Source organism: Rhea pennata, chromosome 2 (genome assembly GCF_028389875.1).
Source record: "Rhea pennata isolate bPtePen1 chromosome 2, bPtePen1.pri, whole genome shotgun sequence".
Classification (NCBI taxonomy): Eukaryota; Metazoa; Chordata; class Aves; order Rheiformes; family Rheidae; genus Rhea; species Rhea pennata.
The window spans coordinates 96,200,193-96,220,201 of NC_084664.1; the positions used below are offsets into that span (position 1 = coordinate 96,200,193).

The window sequence follows — 20,009 nt, forward strand, 5'->3', positions numbered from 1 at the left end:
TTTGGCCATTCCTGTGAAAGCATGTGGGAGCTACACCATTAGGTATCTGCACAGTGCCTGGAATAGCCGTCTTGGCACAGGAAGTGCTTAATTGCCAAGAAAGGTTAAAGGATATAATTACATGATTCATGGGATTGAGTGGTATTTAATTTTGAAGCATGAGTTTCAAAATGATTTTCTGAGAGAGAGAGTTTGCTTTCTTTTGTAAATTAGAAATGCTTTACGAAAGAACGTTTTCATTTACTCTGAATGTTTTTTACTCACTACCAGCAGAGAGGCCTCCACCCCATTTTCATCAAGTTTTTCCCAATATGGGGACAAGCCTAATTTTTTTGTCTGACAGGAAAATACACCTTAAATGCCGAGTACATATATTCAAATAACTGAGTTTTCACTTCTATAGCATTTGCAAGTTTTTGTTTTTCCCCTCACAGTATTTGGGAACAAACTCTCAAAACAACCTGTTCTCTGTACCTCATTTAATTACACAAGCAAAGCCTTGCATCTGCAAGAGACTGCCTGTGCAATGACTTGCGGTGAAAACTGGCAGCACATTACTACAGCAGAGTCTCTGGGCACTGTGTTCACGGCCCAATAACCACAAGGTGCACGTGGACAGGAAAGTATCAAGATTCGCACAAGCTGCTCCCGTATTACAAACCAGTAACAAGATGATTTGAAGAAACAGTAGCAGGCACTTAAAGACCACTACTAAATCTCAGATCCTTACCACCCAATTCAGACTCCTGCAGTTTGCTGCTTTTCCAAACTGGAGAGCGAGGAGATGAATTTGCCTCAGGCCGTGTTTGCGCAGGGGGAAATCCCACAATTCACGTGCTCTGTACAGAGCCTTTACATCTCGTTAGCCACTTACCAAGGGGTCTCTTTGCTGCAGACAACCTTTTCTTGACCAGGGTCCCTCAGTAGGGCAGGAGCTTGCGGTGTGGCTGCCCACACTGTCTCTTCTTGTAGTAAACTGAAATCTTTGGAGCAACCCATCCAAGCCATTTTACAAGGAATAACTACAGTAGAAAATGTCAACATCTGCTTTCTGGCAAGGCAACGGAGAACAAAATCTCTGTGCCTCACAAACACTGTATTCATTTTCTAGTATTTTAGAAAAACAAAAAAGTAGGAAAGTGAAATGTAACATTTTGTACCAGAACACATCCTGTTTCCTGGGAGGAAATTGCAAGATAGGCACATGCAGAAAAGCACTCTAGCAGATTGCAAAGACTTTCATTTTCCTTCCTCAACAACATTCCCTTTCCATGGGCACAAAGATCACAGCACAAGCCTTACTTACAGAAGAGCCACAGCTGTGGCCCATCTCAGCAATTGAGAGGCATTTATTTTTAAAGCTCCTTCCATACTCACAGCAGTAAGTCATCCAGGCTTGACGGGGCAGGGGGGACACAATGACACATGATCTTGCCATATTTGCAACACAATGATTTCAGTTGCTTGAAGTGCCATTATTAGCAGCAATCATGACAGCTACCTGTAAACACAGGAATTTTTTCACCCTAGTCTTTGGAGCCCTCTTTAGCTTTTTTTTTTTTTTTTTTTTTTTTTTTTTTTTTTTTTTTAATATTCTTTATTCTTTTGAGGTTTTGTTTCATTTTCCAAACACCTCCAACCATCAGCCCACCGACATTTAAGAACATTAGAAAGGCCCTGTCGAGTCAGGCCGTGACCCCTGTAGCCCTGTGTTCTGTCTTCAGGGGTGGCAGGAAGACATGTTTGGGGTAACCTGGCTCTGCCTGGTGCTCATAATCATTGGACTAGTGACATTAAGAAATACTTCCCTGCTTTTTCCTCTCATTATCCCATGAAACTGGGATCTGTCCATGAGTTTCTCAATTAGCCTGTATGATCAAGAAGGCATCTTGATGATACTGAGCAGCAGGAAGCTCCAAGTTTTCACCTGCTACATAAGTGAGTATATTTTATCTATACTAGGGACACCTCAAAAAATACACTGCTTTAGCCACTGAAGTACCAGGTGTTTCCTAGATAAATCACACCTCCTCTTGAATACCAGTACCTTAAAACAACATCCTTGGCCTGGCCTGTGTTCTTCCCAGTACAAGCCTCTGCCAAATCCCTTCAATCACACACTCTACTTTTCTCACCACACTCTCTTCCCTTCCCAGGTTCATCCACTGTCTCTTACAATTATTCTTGAATTATCCTGCAGTCCCAGTGGAAACATTGACAGTCTACTCCTCTAGCACGAGTGAGAAGTGTAATGGAGAGAAGCGAAAATCCAGTGCGATTACAGACACTTGCGTCACTCAGTGGATGGAGATGAAGGCAAGGGTGTCTCTCCTACACAGCATGAAAGGGAAGTTCAGAGAATTGCTCTGATTGCTATGGGAGCTTGATTCAGAGATCGTTTTCCTTGATAGGATGGACAGACTCTGGCTACTCAGTCTCAGGATGGAGGTTGGACGAGAGCAAAGGAAGCCCAATCTGTCACAGGGCTTCCAAACAACATGTGCAGCAGGCTGGCTCTAATCCTTCCTCCTACTGGCAGTATCCCAGAAATGTCTTCACACTACTGAGGCCCCGGAGGGAGCGCAGGCAGTGGAGGCCATGTAGCAGCTGCAGCAGTCCATGGTGCAGCTGCAGCCAGCTGCTGGGCAGGAGGTGATCCACAACCCTTTCTGCAGGTGCTCTCCCATGTCGCATGCAGGACTGCTGCTCCGGACTCATGGGAGCTGTCTGCTATCAGGCAGAGCAGCATAACGGAGCCCATGCGTTTTCCACCTCCCCCCTGCCCAGTGTACGCTAGGCAATTACAGCCAGCCTCTCTTTAATCCTAACAATTTACCCTCAGTTATGACTTATACTGCCTTGATGAGGGCTACAAGCTGTTAAAATGGCAGCAGCAGCCCTCCAGCCCCAAATAGCAGAAGAACAACTTCAGGGCAGTAGGACGAAGGAAGCCTGGCCTTTAACCTCACCCTTCTGGGCAGATCCTTGTCCTCATGCACTCAGGCTGAAATCTTCCTTTCTTCTCCATCCACTTGCCATTTACAGGAAACCTGAGGAATGTAGCATCTTTGAGCTTGCTCCCTCTGATAGATTGATTGAAGTGAATCCGAAGGTAGCCTGGACTCAAACATGCCCTCACAGCTGGGATAAGACTTACTTTCCCAGCAAGCTACCCTGACAAGGAGGGGAAAAAAAAAAGTCACAGCTTTCTTCATGAAGTGTAAATATTAGATCTGCTAATGGGGACTCCCCGCTGTGCCTAGGTTATAAGCAACAGGCTAAATAATGGGAAATCAGGTTTCTTCAAGGGCTTGTACAATAAAATGCTCCCTGCTTCTCCCTAAGCCTGAGTAAGAAGATTAACCAGCAGGGCAACCTACCAGCTAATGAAGCACCCACTATATAACATCGTCTCATTCCTCGAGGATTCCTGTCTTTAACGCAAAAAGCATTTAAGATAACTAACCACTTTCTGGCATCTCCTTCAGCCTCTGCCTTGGACAGTAACAGCAGCATCTGCTACACAAGCATTAGGACGTACACTGTGCCAATATGACATACGCTCTCTGCCCTCAAGTCTCTCAAATGAGCCTCCCTGTAACTCCAGTACTGAGGTGAGCTGATCACTAGTATTTGTTTTGGCAGCTGGGAAGCAGCTGCCCAGTGACCAGCAGGGAAGCTCTGAGAACTTTTTTGCTCTTAGCAAGAAGATTGTGGGCAAGCGAGAGCCAGGCTCATCCCCTGCAAGGAGTTGTGCTTGCACTTCCCAACCAACTTAAACTCCTACAGAACTACTAAGAACCCATCAACAGCAAACACTAAGGAGGCTCCACCGTGTTGGCCCAGATAGATGCTGGAACTTTTTTTTTCATTTTTTGGCAACATGAGCCCCTCCACCCGCAAAGCTTGAGGGCACATGCCACCTAGTGGTGAAAAGCCAGGCCCCAAACTGTTTTTACTGACTTTTGCTATTAAAATCCTCCAGAGTTTCAGACAAAATCTGCACAGACAGCAGCTCACTGGGGTTTAAGAAGCCAGCCCAGGAATCGGTGTTTTCCCATGTCCACATTGTTATTTCAATATTCAAGAGAAATGGGTGGACTTCCCGGAATCAGGAACAAGGAAAAGCAAAGTCTAGTCCATTCTCAATATTTGAATCCTTAAGAAAGTAGAAAAGTTAAGGCTGCAATAAATGCCATTCCTAGTATATAAATGTTACAATTGTTAAATAAGCTTTGTGATTTAGGAAGATAAAGAGACTAAATACAGATTATACAGAAAGTCAATGGGAATTCACAAAGTGAATTTGGTGGGCCCTCTGCTCCACCGATGCCAGAAAATCGGTCAAATCAGTGCTGCTCCTGACCATGTTGTGCCAGGATCAAAAATCATAGCAGATGTATTGACATCTGGCCAGGAAACAAAATGGCCTTTAGGGGTTTTATCAGCTCCAGGGAGTTTAATTGATACTGCATACATGATGTGCCTGGTTAACAGTATTATCTCTTAGAGCAGTCTGTGCATGCCAACTGCTTTCTTTCAGACGCTGCTGCCCTGCACTGAGCACAGCCTCTCAAAACCGCTCAGATCTACAGCACTGCAAAAGGCCGCCTGCTTCTTCTAAGAAGTCCTCAAAGTAGGGTCTTGTGGGACCGCAAAGTAAGAACTCTTTAGATTCTAGAAAACTGAAACCACTCACATGAAATGATTGGTGTATAAAAGAATATGTATTCTGACATATTCTACCATAGCATGAATGTTGCCTGACATTTTTAAACATAGAAAAGGTAACAGCCAATCCTTTGGCATTTAAGGGATGATTCAAGATACAGAGTATTTGCAACAGTAATAACTTGAAAAACACAAGAAAGTTATCAGAAGGCTTTTTGATTAGATCCTTAACTGAGAAGAGGCAGGGCACTGGGCTAGGAAAACAAAGACTGATAGTAACAGGAATAGTATTCAGCATTAACACAGCAACAGTGCTCCAACCTAGCACCACAACCTAGAGTAGTGGTAAGACTTGCTTCAAGCTAGAGCTAGTGCTATTTGTGAACAAATTATTTGCTGATATGTGACTTTCAACCTGACAAGAAGCATTCAGATTCTCTAGTATAGAGGAAATTGATATTACAGACAGCAAGCTACAGTAGGTCTAAGGAGGACACAGGGCACACATACCTTCCAGTTTGCCAAATTATTAAACTGAAGCCAGGGCAATTTAAATTCTGCCAGGCGTGGTGGGCACAGCACAGACTTCTTCATAGAAAGCTAGAAGTTGTAACTGGGAGGAAAAATCTGGCCCCTGACCTCTACAAAACAGACCCAGCTGAGGGATCCAAAGGGAAGGACCCACCAAGCCACGGCTCCCTGACGTGGAACGTAACTTCTTACCTGTGCGAGGCCAAGTGCACTGACAGCTTTCAGCAAGTCCAGAGGCAGACCACAGAAAGCATGATAGAAAGTGAGGGCACACTGCAGACAGTGTATATGCGCATCTCTTTACCGCTCAAGAGAAAGGTGCATTTATATTATCCGTATCTCCTGCCTCTAAATGCCTTCTCCCATCTTCCCTTCAAGCTCACAGATTTCCTTAGCTGTACATCCTCTTGCAGGTTCAAAGGTGACCTTATATCCTAAGAGCTCTCAGATATCAACACTAGTTAGTTCTTTTCTCTCCTCTCACTTTTGGCAACCTCATTCTTCCCTTTGGGTTCAACTATCACCTCCAAAAACCTGCAATTCCCAAATGTCTCTGCTTCCCTGTAAATTCATTAAATAAATTCAGAAGTTTGACTTTCTGCTATTCAGTGTATAACACTGTTCTGCCTACCTACAGATCTATCTTGTCATTTCCTGTCTGGAGCATGAGTCTAGCACTACTTGTTAGGATCAGATGTAGGTCTTTCTCTTCCTTCTTACAGAGGCAGGCTATGAAGCAGTCTGAAGAAAGCCTCCTCTATTCAGCTTTTATCGATAACATTTGTGTTTTACAGAGTTTCTGTATTAACTGGTAATGATAGAAGAGAACCTCAAGGGCAGCATGGGAGTACCTGTAGGGAAGAAGCAGTATCAGTTAATGTTGCCTTTTATGGAACTTCTGACAGAGCAGCATTACACAACAGTATCTTCATCCATCCTGCTAGGACAGATAATATAGAATTTACTTGTGACCACTGTCAATGCAGAAAAGCTAGCATGTACTTAAAACATCAGCCAATCATTGATCATTATTGCCCCTCCATTCACCTATCTACAACAAACTTTAAAGTCAAAAAACGCCTCCAAGTCCATAAATTACATAACGCCACAGCATTCTACCGTGTTCTATTAGCAGTCCATTTTTGCAAAGGAGAGAAGTAGGGCAATAGAAAAACAGTGCATTTCCTCAAGATCGAGAAGTGTGCCAATAAAAGAATCTAGGACTCAAAATGTGCATTTTATTCACAGAAGCAATCAGAGAGGAAAAACATTCTTATTTTCTTCTCTTGTACAAGACCTTTGATCCCAAATTAAAAAGCCTTTTAAATTACCAGCAAACTTACTTTTAGGCAAACTAAGTCAATAAGCACCCTTAAAATTTTCAAAAATAGGGCGTGATTGCTAAAAATAAGTGACAACTTTTAAAAGGTTAGGCAGAAAAACATCTTTATTAATTGTTCTAAAGGATGTATACTAACCTGGATTTAAGTTGAAGTCTTCTGTAGGTGTTATAATCAGCTAGAATTTGACTTTTGACAAGTCTTCTTGCATACTGTTGCACACTTAAATAATAAACCTTATTCTATAAGCAAGACCTCATTTGAACTTCCCTCCCAAAAAACACTCAGACTCAGATGAAGTACTTGTATCAAGTCTAGTTACTTTATTTTTTGTTATCTGTGCAGTCAGTTAAAACAGTTAACATGATGAAAACAGACAACCACAGAAGCATTAGGTACAGTATCTTAACACTGAAGAGGCAAATGACCATACTGAACACATTCCGTATGCTGGTCATTTCCAAACAAAACTGAAGTACATACACAGGTCTAGTTCAGTGTAAAACCTGATATTAAGCAGCAAGTTGCTCACAGATTGCAGCACAATATATGGCATTTACTGCTAACAGCTACAGCAGCAGTGCTTAGTGGAAAAACTGCATAGAATTAGCCTCATGGGCTAACATTAAATCACCACGATAATAACCTTAGTGGCTCCCTAACACGTATGAATTACAAAACTTGGCAGGAACAGTTGTCTAACTTCTCAATTTTTAATCATAATTATGTATTTTTCTAGTCTACTTTACACACATGTTCCAGCCTTCATGGCAGTAACCCTTTTCAATCAACTGTCATGTAGAATACAAATAATCACTGCTTATTCAAAGTTACATGGCCCCCTGCTATGAAAGTGATATGAATGTATTTAAACTAAGAATGCAAAGTACATTCAGTATAATGGCTGCAACAATAAGGCAATATATAGCTTAAAAAATAAACCCTGCTGAATAAAATCAGCTGTGTAACCTGTTGCCTTCATAAGTTTTCAGATTTGAATGAGTTAATTCAAACATAAGTACTTAACAACCAGTAACATTTCAGAAATATACATTGGTTAAAAAAAATATGCAAAGACAAATATATCGGACTGCCAGCAATCATGAACTGTGTATTATCACAAGTATACTTTCACACATACAGCCTCACTTTTGCAAGTTTGAACAAAGTGCCCTGTACAAAGAGTTTTCTGCTATGGACTCTAAGAGGAAAAAAATATACGTTGACAGAAAATTATCAGTGTTACAAAATTCTTCCTAACCTCATAATATAAGCCTTTGTCATGCTACTAGTAAGATCCTGAATGTTATACAGTACGCAGACAGCATTAGTGGCAGCTACCTCACAGAAGCATTAAAAAAGAGAGAAAAAGGACTGAGAATCACTGGGGAGTGAAATGTACACCTGTGTATTGCAGGGAAGGGAAAAGGAAGCTGTTCAGCTACAGCATACAAGCTTCCCAGAGGTTTCAGGTCCATTAGTTTAACTGCCATCCTATTGTATATTTGAGTAGTGTCAGCATTCAAACATACATGGAACTTCCTTCATTAACTTGCTCCAAAAAATTTATTCTTACACCTTGAAAGCTACCTTTACCATATATGTATATTGCTGAAATTTTACTTTTCTTTGCAGCTACCAGAATCAAAAACTGAGTTGTCACTTTTCTCAGTTGGAAACTAGAAGCATCAGCCTTTTACTGTCTTTGGTGCACTTAAATCTAGTTTAACTGAAGTGCAACTGGAGCATCTATATTCTATGTCAGAATAAAAACTTTTCTTTGTAGACACAAGTAAGCAATGCTCAAGATTGTTTTTTAAAAACAAAGATGCTCTCGTACTTGATTAGCACTGCCGAGATGAAGTCTAATCATGTGAAGACAGACATAAGAATATCATTCATTTGACAATATATTGTGCAGAGTAAACAACTGAAAGCAGTAGTGAAAATCTGAATGCTTTTGATCAGTTTGAATAGATGCAAATTTTACTACTTCAGAAAGGTAAATAGGCATTTTTGTCAGCAGAAAGACTAAAGGAAGGAAACTATCAGTATTTCTACATGTGTTTAAAGGATATGTGCACAGCACTGTAATCATGCTTGAAAACGTAACCCTGTAGTACAAAGCATGCTTACACCTACATGCTGGTAAACAAAGAGACTTCTAGAGTCTCAAGGAAGGGCAGGGCAGATCTCACCTACTTTAATACTGAAACACCCAAAACTTTTTATTAAATGGATAGATCTTGTAAGTTCCCAACAGCTTTTAAACAGTAGTCACAGATGACAAGTTAAAACAAGGCACTAGAAAGAGTGCTCTTTTCCCAGATAAAAGTTTATTTGATCAAACAACTAGATGTTGCTCAGTTTTAGCTGTGTGAATGAACAAAACCACAAGTTCAGAAGTCAGGCTTAAACTTCAAAATAGCTGAAAAGTACAAGACCACTTTTAGTCTTGTTTAACAGGTTTTTTTAGATACAGGGAATAGTGATCCAAACATCACCACATACCAAGTGCTAAGAGAAAAGCTGAAACTGTCCACAGAACAGACAATTTTTGGGTGGTTTTCCCACATACACACATCAGGTGGCACATGCACACTCCTCTTTCCAAGTCTCATGCGTTAATCTCCAAAGTTACGAGATAAACACAATTGGAGATCTTAATTCTGAAGTACAATGTGGACATAGCTATATAATTCATATAAAAAAAAAAACACACACCCACCCACACACCCACCCCCAGGAGCAACTGCTTATTACTGGCAAAATCAGTAAGACCTCTACCAAACATGAGGTACCAAATTCACTACTATAACAGTATCAAAATGTTACAGTGGTGTCTACCAATTGGTCACAATACCTTAACTGGTTGCAGGGAAAAAAGTTTTATCTGGCACCAAATACCTGATGTAAGAGTGTATAAAGTGAGCTAGAGAAGCACTTAGAACCCAAGAGACAAAGATGACACTTCAGAACACTAAAGAGCAAGTACTTAATCTAGGTTCCTTCCCCTCTCCAACAGGAGTTTGGCTAAAAGGTTCAGAAAGAACACAGAAATCACGCAGGACTGTTTTATCTGTAACCCTTTTCTGATGTCAAAACCAAGAAATTAGGTCTTATCACAATTTCTTAAAAGGAGATAAAACTCCACATCATGTGCATTTGATATTGATTTTTCCATATTTCATTTATATTTTATATATAAAAATGTAACTGAAGTCCCACTTTAGAATACTTTCTAAAGCGGGATATTCTTTCAACAGTTATTCAAGTTCACATGCATTTACAAGGTTGAAGGAAAAAATATATATCTTTATATATACCTAAGGAAATAAAACTCAGTTTCACAAGAAGTTGTTGTAATGCTGTAAAGTAAAAATAATTTATCAATCATTTCAAGTCTGAAACATTTACTACGTTCAGACTAATGCAAAGGCTAAGCCTATGGTCCAGAATGTGTTTTCTTGTTTGCAGGGATGGAAGCTACAGCAGCTCAGCATTTTTCCCCCACCCCCCAGATATATTTTTCTGTCTACTCCTCCTTTCTTCAGTACTCTGACTTACTGCCAAAGTCCTCTCTGAACCTCTACTAAAATAGCACATATCTGTAGTTTAGAAGTAAAGGTTCACAGATATTCATATAATCTTTTAAGTTAGTTTTCTGTAAGATCAAGCCACTGAACAGATAGTGCAGAGGTGTTTAACCATTCATAGTTTATCAGTAGTCCAAGGGAGTATTAAGTTGTTTCTTCTGCAAGTGCCCTTCGCTGGCGAGCAGATTTTTGTCTACCTCTCTGTGGGGATGGTGGAGTCTCCTGTTCAACTTCAGTCTCTGACAGCTCGTTGTCCCCCTGTTGGGACCCCGTATCACCTATCAATTCTCTCAGGAATTTGAATTTAGACAGAAACAATTGCCAGACCACATACCAGCCTGCAGGAGACAAAGAAAAGATATCGTTCAGTTAATTCATACAAATTGAAATTCACATATCAGTCAAAGTATACCAGAAAAGCGAGCACATATTTGATGAGCAGCACAGCCATTAATTGCTTTCCAACTCACAACCCCAAAACACTCCCAACACTCCCTCCTAATCCACATCCATTCTTTTCTACAGTCCTGCAGGTACTAGTTCAGCTTGATAAAGTCTGTCCTCATCCAGAGGCAAAAGTTCAAGCTCCAGAAAAAGATCTGAACATGTTCCAAATCATCCTGAAACAGCAAGCAGTAAGTGGGTGATTATAATTGCACGGATATAGGTCTTAACTGGTAGGAGTAACTACCTAAGCTCCTTTTCTTTGAAGCAAGGAAACAGGACTCATTATACATGAATTGTGGGGAAAAAAAAAAAGTAACAGTAGGATTTCTATCCTTATTATGAAAACACTCCATTCTACTGAGAATATTCAAACCCACTACATTTTTAAAGTTTCATTACATAATCCCTGTGAAGCATACTTGTGGAGATCTTGAAATTAAAACTGTGTTTTGTAATAAATACTATTCTAAAATTCACATGATCTACCTTTTATCATAATTCACTAGAAGACCACATCACCCATATTTCAAGGTATTCTCTCACCATGTCAAAGTCCCACTAAAAGAAAATTAACATTCTTTGGAAAATTTATGCAACTTCATTCAGTTCTATTCCAGTGTTAAAATGCTTTAGATTCCAATAACTTTGCAAAATAATTATGTTGAGAGGGTCACATTTTTTCAACCTCTCTTTTAAAGTGTTTAAGTTCCAGCTCCTCCCTCCTAAACACGTGTTTCTAGAAGAGGTAGCCAAAAGCATCTCACGATGTTATGCTAGGAAGATTTTATGACTTGACTAGGTTTTACAAAAGCTACCTTATGTTGCTTCTCACACCCAGTTCTTTTTACAAAGAGAAAGAATCTCATTACAATAGTTTTATCCTCCTCAAAAAGTGAGGGACAAAAGTTTGAGACCATATACTCTATCTTTCACTGGCTTGTAAGTATAAGCTAAAAATGGGAGGGTTATCTGTACAGGAGAACCCCATAGGATGTTTCAAATGGAATGAGGAAGACAACCAAACAAAAAAGCCTCAGGAATAACATGGAATGCATAGGATTAAATAACTTGAATTTTATTCTGTGAAACACAAATCAAACCAACAAAAGAAAGAAGATGTGATAACCGCACAAGATTGTGTTGGAAAGCTGTGTTCTATTTCTCACTCTATTAGTGATTTCCTATGCAGTCTTGCAGTCTTACCTCTGAGCCCTACTGATTTGAAAACAGGATAATACCATACAACGTGCTGAAAACTAATTCAGGTTTGTAGTATCACAACATTGAATGTTGTCTCTACAGCACTCAAATGCTACAACAATGCCCATCATAAAGTCTTACAGAGCTATAAAAGAAGGGAAGAAAAGAGTTGAAGGAGTGTAGAGCTCAGGACACTAGCCTGAGATTTCAAACAAGGTTTCACATTTAATTTTGTGGGGTATCATCCGTGACCACAGACATATCACTTCAATGCTGTGCCATTTTTAAGATGAAAATATCACTGCTTGAGTGCATAGCTTTGTTACGGAGAAAACCATACACTATGCAGATACTGTAATAACAAAAGACATCATGTTATGTACTGCTTGGTTCTGCATTGCTCCTTAAACCTAGTCCTCTGTGATGCAACTTTTTAACCATATGCAGGGATTATTTCAGACTTAACTGACTGCAAGGTAATTCCTACCTCCCATTTGTATTAAGTATCAAAAAAAGAGTTCAGGGTCAAAGAAAAGACCATTTTCTCTTTATTGCTAATCTAGCCAGACAAGACTTTCTTTGCCTTTGAAGTATTTTGAGTCACTCATTTAAAACAGTTACAGAATTGTTTATTTAAACATTAAAGAAAAGTTAAGGTAGAATTTAGAGCTCGGATATTTTCCCATCTGCAATTAAAATTAGACTAAGCAAATCACACACTTGTTTCACCAGCACTAGTTCTGGTACAATTTTGTTTTTCAGTTCATACATTTCAAAACACGTTTCACTAGCATCTCTTGCCAAATGAGATGAGCACTTCTATCTGTTCCAGAGGAAGCACTCTTCTGCAATTGCATATAGCAATCATGCATGATTACACTGAGAAAATAAAACAATATACAGGAGTAAGTAGTCCTAGAGTTCACCTTGGCTAGTATTTATCACATCTCCTTGACTATGCATAAATTCCTACCATCTCATAGGAACATGGGATACATGGTCAAAGGAATATGAGATCACTTCAAGAAAAAACAGAGGCAGTCAGAAAAGATGGGAAGAAAAGAGTGGAAGCAAGTTCCCTTAGTCCAACTTTTAAAAGAACAACTGAAAAATAGCTATATTTGTAGTCTCTCAACAGTTTCTATGTCAGATGTGCTCAGTTTACCAATAGAGTTTGTTAGCTGCAAGCTTTCAGTGCTTACTAACAAATTCAGACTAACAGCGAAAACAGCAATTGCAGACATCCTGAAGTGCTTAAAGGAAAGCAACTGGGTCATTTATTCAGAAGACTTTTATAGAAATAAAAACTTAATTCAGGCATATGAATTTAATTCTCACATACGGCTGAAGATTAAACTGGTCCAAATGCCTAATTCTGATAGAGTTCACGTTTTTAATTTTACATTTCTATTTTAAAACAACAATAAAAATTATATTCTTCTCATTATTGTAGTTTTCATTGCACTTATTTAATCATATTTGTGATAAGAAACCAAAACTCACATGATCCTAGGACATCTCCTGGATTTTTAAGTCTACTGTCCTTGCCAATCATTCACCCCGTGAGTCCTTTTATAAGCTACTCAAAAAAGAACTTACAGCTCTTTAGATTCTTGACCCTGTAAAGTTGCATTTGTAGGGCTGTTTCAGCAGCTCTCTTATCTGATGACTAGAATATTCTTATCAGCAAATTAAGTTTATCCAAGCTTATACCCAGGCATTCTTGTGTCAGCTTTGTTCATGAACTTGTATGTCCCACTGGCTGGCATTTACACTTACCCATACTTGCACTCAAGTAGACTAATATGCTGTAGTGAACAGCAATTCATATGCAAGAAGGTAGATAAGAAACTGGCTATTGGAGGACAAATAAACCTTTAGGTTGGAGGTAGCTTACTACTCAGTTTCTCTAGTAGTGGTCTTAACACAGACTTCCTTGAATATTTTCCATAATAATGGTATGAGTACTAGTACTAAAAAAATGCTAGATGGAAAAAAATTACCAAAGCTTATAAATCCTAGAAATTATCAAATCCCAGAGTTGCTTCTACTGGGATAACAGTTAAAACATTCTCCTCCCTGCCAAAACAATGAACATACCTGCTTCCTGTGCTTCTACCCCCACTCCATACTTTTGATCTAGATACAGATAACCTTTTAGCAATCATTTTACACGCTGTTTAAATTAACGTACAGGTGAAAGATTCGAAGTGAACCATTCATTGAACCTAAGTTTACCATATAGTATTACACTGAAGCAGTATTATGCTTCAAACTGCTAAGCATTAATAAACTTCAAGTAGTTCATAAACTATTTTTGCTATCTTTAAGTAAGCACTAGAGAGAAGTTTAAGTTACCAAGCAAAGTTTGAGATCCTTCAGCATATCTCACAATTTGTTATATCCAGAAAAATAAGCAAAAAGGCCAGGTTTCTGATTTTGAACATTGCAAAATCATTCTGTTCTCTCAGCACTACTTCCATGAGAAATTCTTTAATTAAAAAGCATATACTCTGAGAGCATAAAGACTCAAGCAAGTACCATACTACATCTGCAATAACCAGAAAATAGCTAGACAATTTCTGAACAGAGTGAAAAATACCTTGACAGACTTTTCCTTCATGAAAGGAAAAAGTGAAAAGTTCTGGCATCCAAAATATTATTTGTTAATGAGATTGCAATGTAATTCCACATTATGTAAGAAAGTTCTCCCTCCTTTTATTTTGTTAGTTGATCATTAAATTTGGTGTACTCCAGTTCCTCTGTTACGATGAAACTGAACAATCATTCCCTGCTTATTCTGTCCTCTCTACCTCAGTTTTATAACTACCACCTTCCTCCAGTCATCTATTTTCCAGGCTAGCATGCATGTCTAACCTATTTGGTATCTCTTCTTCCAGAAATCATTACATAGCTCTTGCCATCCTATTTAACATAAAAAGGAAATAGATTTTGAATAAAATAATAAGAATACAATAAGATAATAAGAATACTGCTTAATACATAAGCATATCATAGATTCCTGTAGCAATGTAACGATATTTTCTATCAAAAACTTTTAATGCTCGATTTGACTATTTGTTCATTATAAAGCATTAGACGGATACTTTAGAGAAACATTCCTAATGACTTCAACTTACACTTCCTTCAGGATATCAACAGCTCAGTTAGACCCTGTTACTGTGTGTCACATTCTCTTATGTGCCTCACTCCACATGTGCTAAAGATCCTGGATTTCACCTGCCATTTTATTAACCAGTCCCTTGATACTGTAAGATCCTTCTGCAATGCTCTGCAGTTTTGACCATGACTAACAATTTTCTGTAAGTCACAGATGTCTTCACTTTGACCCCTTGCTACCCCATTTAGAGAACCACCTGGGACCTGCTTTTTATCTCACAAGTCTTTTTACCATAAGGTACAGCACAGTTTGAGTTTGGGTTTTTTTCTTGGCCTTTAAGTTCACTGTATTGATCACAATCCCCCACATTCACTGAACTGCTGATTCCTTCCAAGGACTCTAAGAGGCAAGTTGTGCCTCCCATTTACATAACCCTACTCCACGTTTTTTTATTTTTTTAATATATATATATAGTCTCGGGAGCTTTGCTCTAAGTCTACCGTAGAAAACTAAAACCGAAAAGGTTACTGAGGGGTAATCAGAAGCAGCAGCTTCCTCCTGATCACTGGCGTTTCAAACCCGGGCAGAGGCTGCACAGAGCGACTGCCTACTCAGCAGCGCGTTCACGGACGAGGCTGCCAGCTCCCCATTACTCTCCGAATTAAGCTCTGGAAGCGCTTCAAGCATCAAAAGTGTCCGGAAACACGGCGCAGGGGGCGCTGTGAACGGCACACGCACCCCGGGCGCCGTGCCCTTCCCTCGAGGCAGTCTGGGGGAGGCAGCAGGGGCTGGGGGGGGGAGGTTGGGGGGGAGCAGGCCAGCCCTGCCCCACCGCCGCGGGGCGGCCGCCGGACTCACCGCACAGCATGAACAGCAGCACGCAGGCCAGCGTGGCCACGATCACCAGCAAGGTCAGCCCGATGCTCTGCCACATGGTGCCGGGCGCCTGCCCCCGAGGGCGTCGGTCCGCCGCCGGCCGTGACGGCCCGCCGAGCGCTGCGCGGCGGTTACGGGCGCGGGCCCGTCGAGGCGGCCGTCAGGGGGAAAGGGCCGCGCCTCGCATGGCTGCCGCCACCCAGCTAGCGCGGCGGAGGGAGCGGCGGCGGGCGGGGGGGGGGAGAGCGGGGCGCCGCGGGCAGCGCAGCGCAGCGCAGCAGCGAGGCCGAGCGGCGGCGCCGTCCGCTCCCGACCGCCGGCGGGCGGAGCGGCGGCTGCGGGCGGGCCCCTACGTGCGTCACGGCGACGCCGCGACGCGCGGCGCCTGCTGGGAGCCGCAGTCCGGCTCCCGCCGCCTGGCGGGCGTTCGGGCGGGCGGGCGCAGGCGGCGCGGTGGCGGCTCGCTGCTGTGAGGAAACCGCGGCAGCTAGTTCACAAGCCTCAAGGACAAGGGAGAGAGGAAAGCAGCGCTGCAAAGGATAACCGGCTCCGGCCGAGTAACCTCGATGAAACCCCAGCACTTTGAAGAATGCGAGAGGTAGGCAAGGCAAAACCAGCAGAATAACCCAGAAGTGGCCTTAGGTTCGTTAAGGCTTATTAGCATATTAAACTACACACTCCTAAATGAGTAATGAGATGGAAATGACATGATAACGGTGTTACTGCCTCTTCTCCGCTTCCCATGCTGATTAACAGGAGCGTGAAAGCGCAAGGGCGGAGCGAGTACCTGATGTGATGGAGCGGTAACCGACAGAGAGGTTTGTACAAGGTGCTCCCTGGGAAGGGAGTATGAATGAAGAACGAGCAGGGGAGAAGGCGTGCCGGCTTCGTGGATTTACTGCCTAGCCCCCAGCCCTGCGCAGGAATGAAATAAACAAGTATCTCGGCCCCGCGTGTCTACTGGGTGCCTGCCCGCCGGGTGACCGAACCCAGGTTTGGGACACAATTTGGCACCCCACGTGGGGCTTGCCAGAAGGCCTTGCTCGGATCATCTTGCCATCCCGATAGCGGACTGGATCAGATTGAGCTCCAGGGCGCACTGACCTGTTGATCGGGGAGTCCTCCGACCTCCCTCCAATTCGGGATGACAAGAGACTCAAAGGTGCAATGCCAACCAGAGATATTTGTGCCAGGGCAAAAGGGGGGTGAATCTTTGGATTGGTGAGTATAAAATTTATCTAATTCTGCAGAAGATTATATTGGATTATGTTGCATGCAGATGCTCGGCAAAGGTTGCCTTAAATTGGCCAGAGGGGTCAGAGCTGAGTGTGTGTAAAGGAATAAAGTCACACGTAGACGCTTGGCAAGGGTTGCCTTAAATTGACCAGAGGAGTCAGAGCTGAGTGCGCACAAAGGTACAGGTATAAAGGTATTTCCAGATAATAGGTTGGTATTTCTAGCTAATAAGGTTGGTATTTCTAGGTAATTGACATGGGATCAAGCCAATCCGTGATTCCTCCCTGTAGCCCTTTGGGTTGTATTTTAGAACCCTGGGATATTTTGGGGGGAGATCGGATGACAATGAAGGAATGAGAGGATATTGTAATCAATGGTGGACAGTGTATAAGCTGGACTGTGATGAGCAATAGCCAGAAAATGGGACCTTGAACTGTAACACTATATTACAATTACTGCTGTTTTGCTACCAAAAGGGGAAGTGGGATGAGATACCCTATGTGGAGGCTTTTATGTCACTATATAGGGAACCAGAAATTCAAAGGGAATGTGAACTTATAAGTGAAGAGGAATCTGTAATGGTTGCAGCAGAAAAGAAGGAAGAAAGCGGGTGTTTGTGCTAACAGAAAAATTCTGAAGGGAGAAGAACAGGAGGATGTACAACTACTGACAGTGCCCCCCTCTTGTGGAAATGATTCCATGTCAGCTGAAGAATCAGCCCCCCCGCTAGATAGTAAAGAGTCCAGCCCTATTTCTGGCCAAACTAGGAGGCAGAAACAACCTGTTATACAGGCTCCTTTGAGACAAGCAGAGGGGCCAGAAGGGCTACTAGTATTTGTACATGTTCCTTTTACAACCTCGGATTTATTAAACTGGAAGCAGTCTATTGGATCATATAGGGAAAATCCTGAGAAGCTGCATCAACTTTTGGAGACTATTATGATAACTCATAATCCTAACTGGGGAGATGTGCGGGCACTGTTGAATACTTTCCTGACAGGAGAATAAAGGAGGCTGGTAATTGATAAGGCAAAAAGAAGGTGAGAGAAGGGACAGAAAGGGGGATCCTGAGGTCTATTTATCCAGCAGAAAGGATCCACAGTGGGATCCAAATAGGAGCAGGGGTAGGGAGCTATTGAGGCAGTATCAACAGTTAATTTTATATGGGGTTCAGTACAGGGTTCCAAAACCAAAGACTGTATCAAAGTTGTGTGAAGTAAAGCAAGGGCCTGAAGAAAATCCCTCGGCCTTTTATGAAAGTTTATGCGAAACAGTCAGAAAATGGACAGATGTGGATCCAAATGAGGAAGCAAATCAAAGACTGTTTAATATGCTCTTCATTGGCCAGTCAGCTCAGGATATTAGAAAGAAGCTACAGAAGGTAGATGGAGTTGAGGGAATGTCTATTTCACAGCAGATAGAAATAGCATATAAGGTATATAATAATTGCAATGAAAAGAGAAAGAGAGAAACACAAAATCAAATGAAACTACACGCCTCTCTCCTGGCAGCTGCTTGGGGAGATGAATTCCAATGTAGGGGCAGGGGAAGTGGAAGAGGTAACAGAGAAGGAAGAGGTGGAAGGGCAGGGAGGCCAGGAGGAGGCCTCGCTAGACGCCCTTTAGGTCCAAATCAATGTGCAATTTGTAGACAGGAAGGGTGCCGGAAAAATTAATGTCCAAATCGAAGAAGGATAACAAAGCTACAGAGCCTGGCACACTCCAACCTCATTATGTTAGAAGGGTCAAATATGGAATGAAGGGGACCGGGGGAGAAAATCAGAATTTCCTCAGCTGATCCGCTGGTTCCAGTAAAGCTGGGGAATGAAACTATAGATTTTTTATTAGATAGTGGAGCCACTCATTCAGTGATAACTAGCTGTAAAGGACCCTTAAGTAAGACTACTACCAGTATTGTTGGGGCTATGGGAAGGAAAACTTTGAGGCCATTTTTGCAACCAATGGAGCATATGATTGGAGGTACTAAACTGACTCGTGAGTTTCTCTATATACCAGAGTGTCCCCTCCCTTTATTAGGATGGGATTTACTATGCAAATTGAATGCGCAGGTGACCTTTTCTGAGAGTTCCGTGCAGCTCCACAGCCCTCCAGAATCGGCAAGGAGAGCACAAATCTGCCTTTTGATGGGATCAGCTCCAGAGGGTAACAGTGCAAGTATCCCTTCAAGTGTATTGGACGCGGTGATTCCCTTGGTCTGGGCCTCAATGAAGCCAGGTAAAGCAAAAAACGCAACTCCGATCAAAACAGAGCTACAACCAGGAGCGAAGCCAGTTAGGGTGCATCAGTACCCTATCAAGCTAGAAACACATAGAAGATTGGAACCACTAATTAATACCTTCTTGCAATATGGCCTGCTTAGAGAGTGTCAATCTGAATTCAATACACCAATCTTGCTGGTAAGGAGATCACATTCCCAAGAATATCGACTAATCCAGGACCTAAGGGCAGTGAACAGAAGATACCCATCCAACAGTGCCAAATCCATATACTCTTTTAGCCTTGGTGCCCGAGACTAACAATTGTTTTACAGTGCTAGATTTAAAAGATGCTTTTTTCTGTATTCCTATAGAAGAACAAAGGCAGACAATTTTTGCCTTTGAATGGGAAAGTCCCACTACGAGGAAGAAGGAGCAGTTATGCTGGATGGTCCTTCCTCAAGGATTCAAGAACAGTCCTACCCTGTTTGGTGAGATCTTGGCCAAAGAACTAGCCCAATGGCAGGAAGGTAACAAAAATGTCACTCCTTTACAGTATGTGGATGACATTTTGATTGGAGTGGATTCAGAGCAAATATGTCTAGAAGCAACAGTGAGTCTGTTAAATTTTTTGGGACTTGCCAGGTATCATGTTTCAAAGAAAAAGGCTCAGATTGCAAAGAAGGAAGTCCAATATTTTGGTTTTAAAATATCAAAAGGACAATGTGCACTAGGAGCGGAAAGAAAAGAGGCTATATGCCGAATTGCAGTACCCC

At 41.7% G+C, this 20,009-nt stretch overlaps 1 protein-coding gene across 1 annotated transcript; it reads right to left on the reverse strand.

Annotated features, from left to right (window-relative positions):
- Positions 1–6,842: 6,842 nt before the first annotated feature.
- On the reverse strand, positions 6,843–15,998 carry SMIM13 (small integral membrane protein 13). The gene is made up of 2 exons (XM_062569978.1): positions 15,765–15,998; positions 6,843–10,476 (listed from the first exon to the last, which is right to left on the reverse strand). The coding sequence occupies exons 1-2, from the start codon at positions 15,838–15,840 to the stop codon at positions 10,283–10,285; spliced, it is 270 nt and encodes an 89-aa protein (XP_062425962.1). The 5' UTR covers positions 15,841–15,998; the 3' UTR covers positions 6,843–10,282.
- Between the last annotated feature and the right edge of the window lie 4,011 nt (positions 15,999–20,009).

Coding starts and splice junctions, on each gene's coding strand:
- SMIM13 (XM_062569978.1), bottom strand. CDS start 15,840: ATGTGGCAGAGCATCGGGCTGACCTTGCTGGTGATCGTGGCCACGCTG. Junction 10,477..15,764: donor GCTGCTGTTCATGCTGTGCG/GTGAGTCCGGCG, acceptor TGTCTCCTGCAG/GCTGGTATGTGGTCTGGCAA.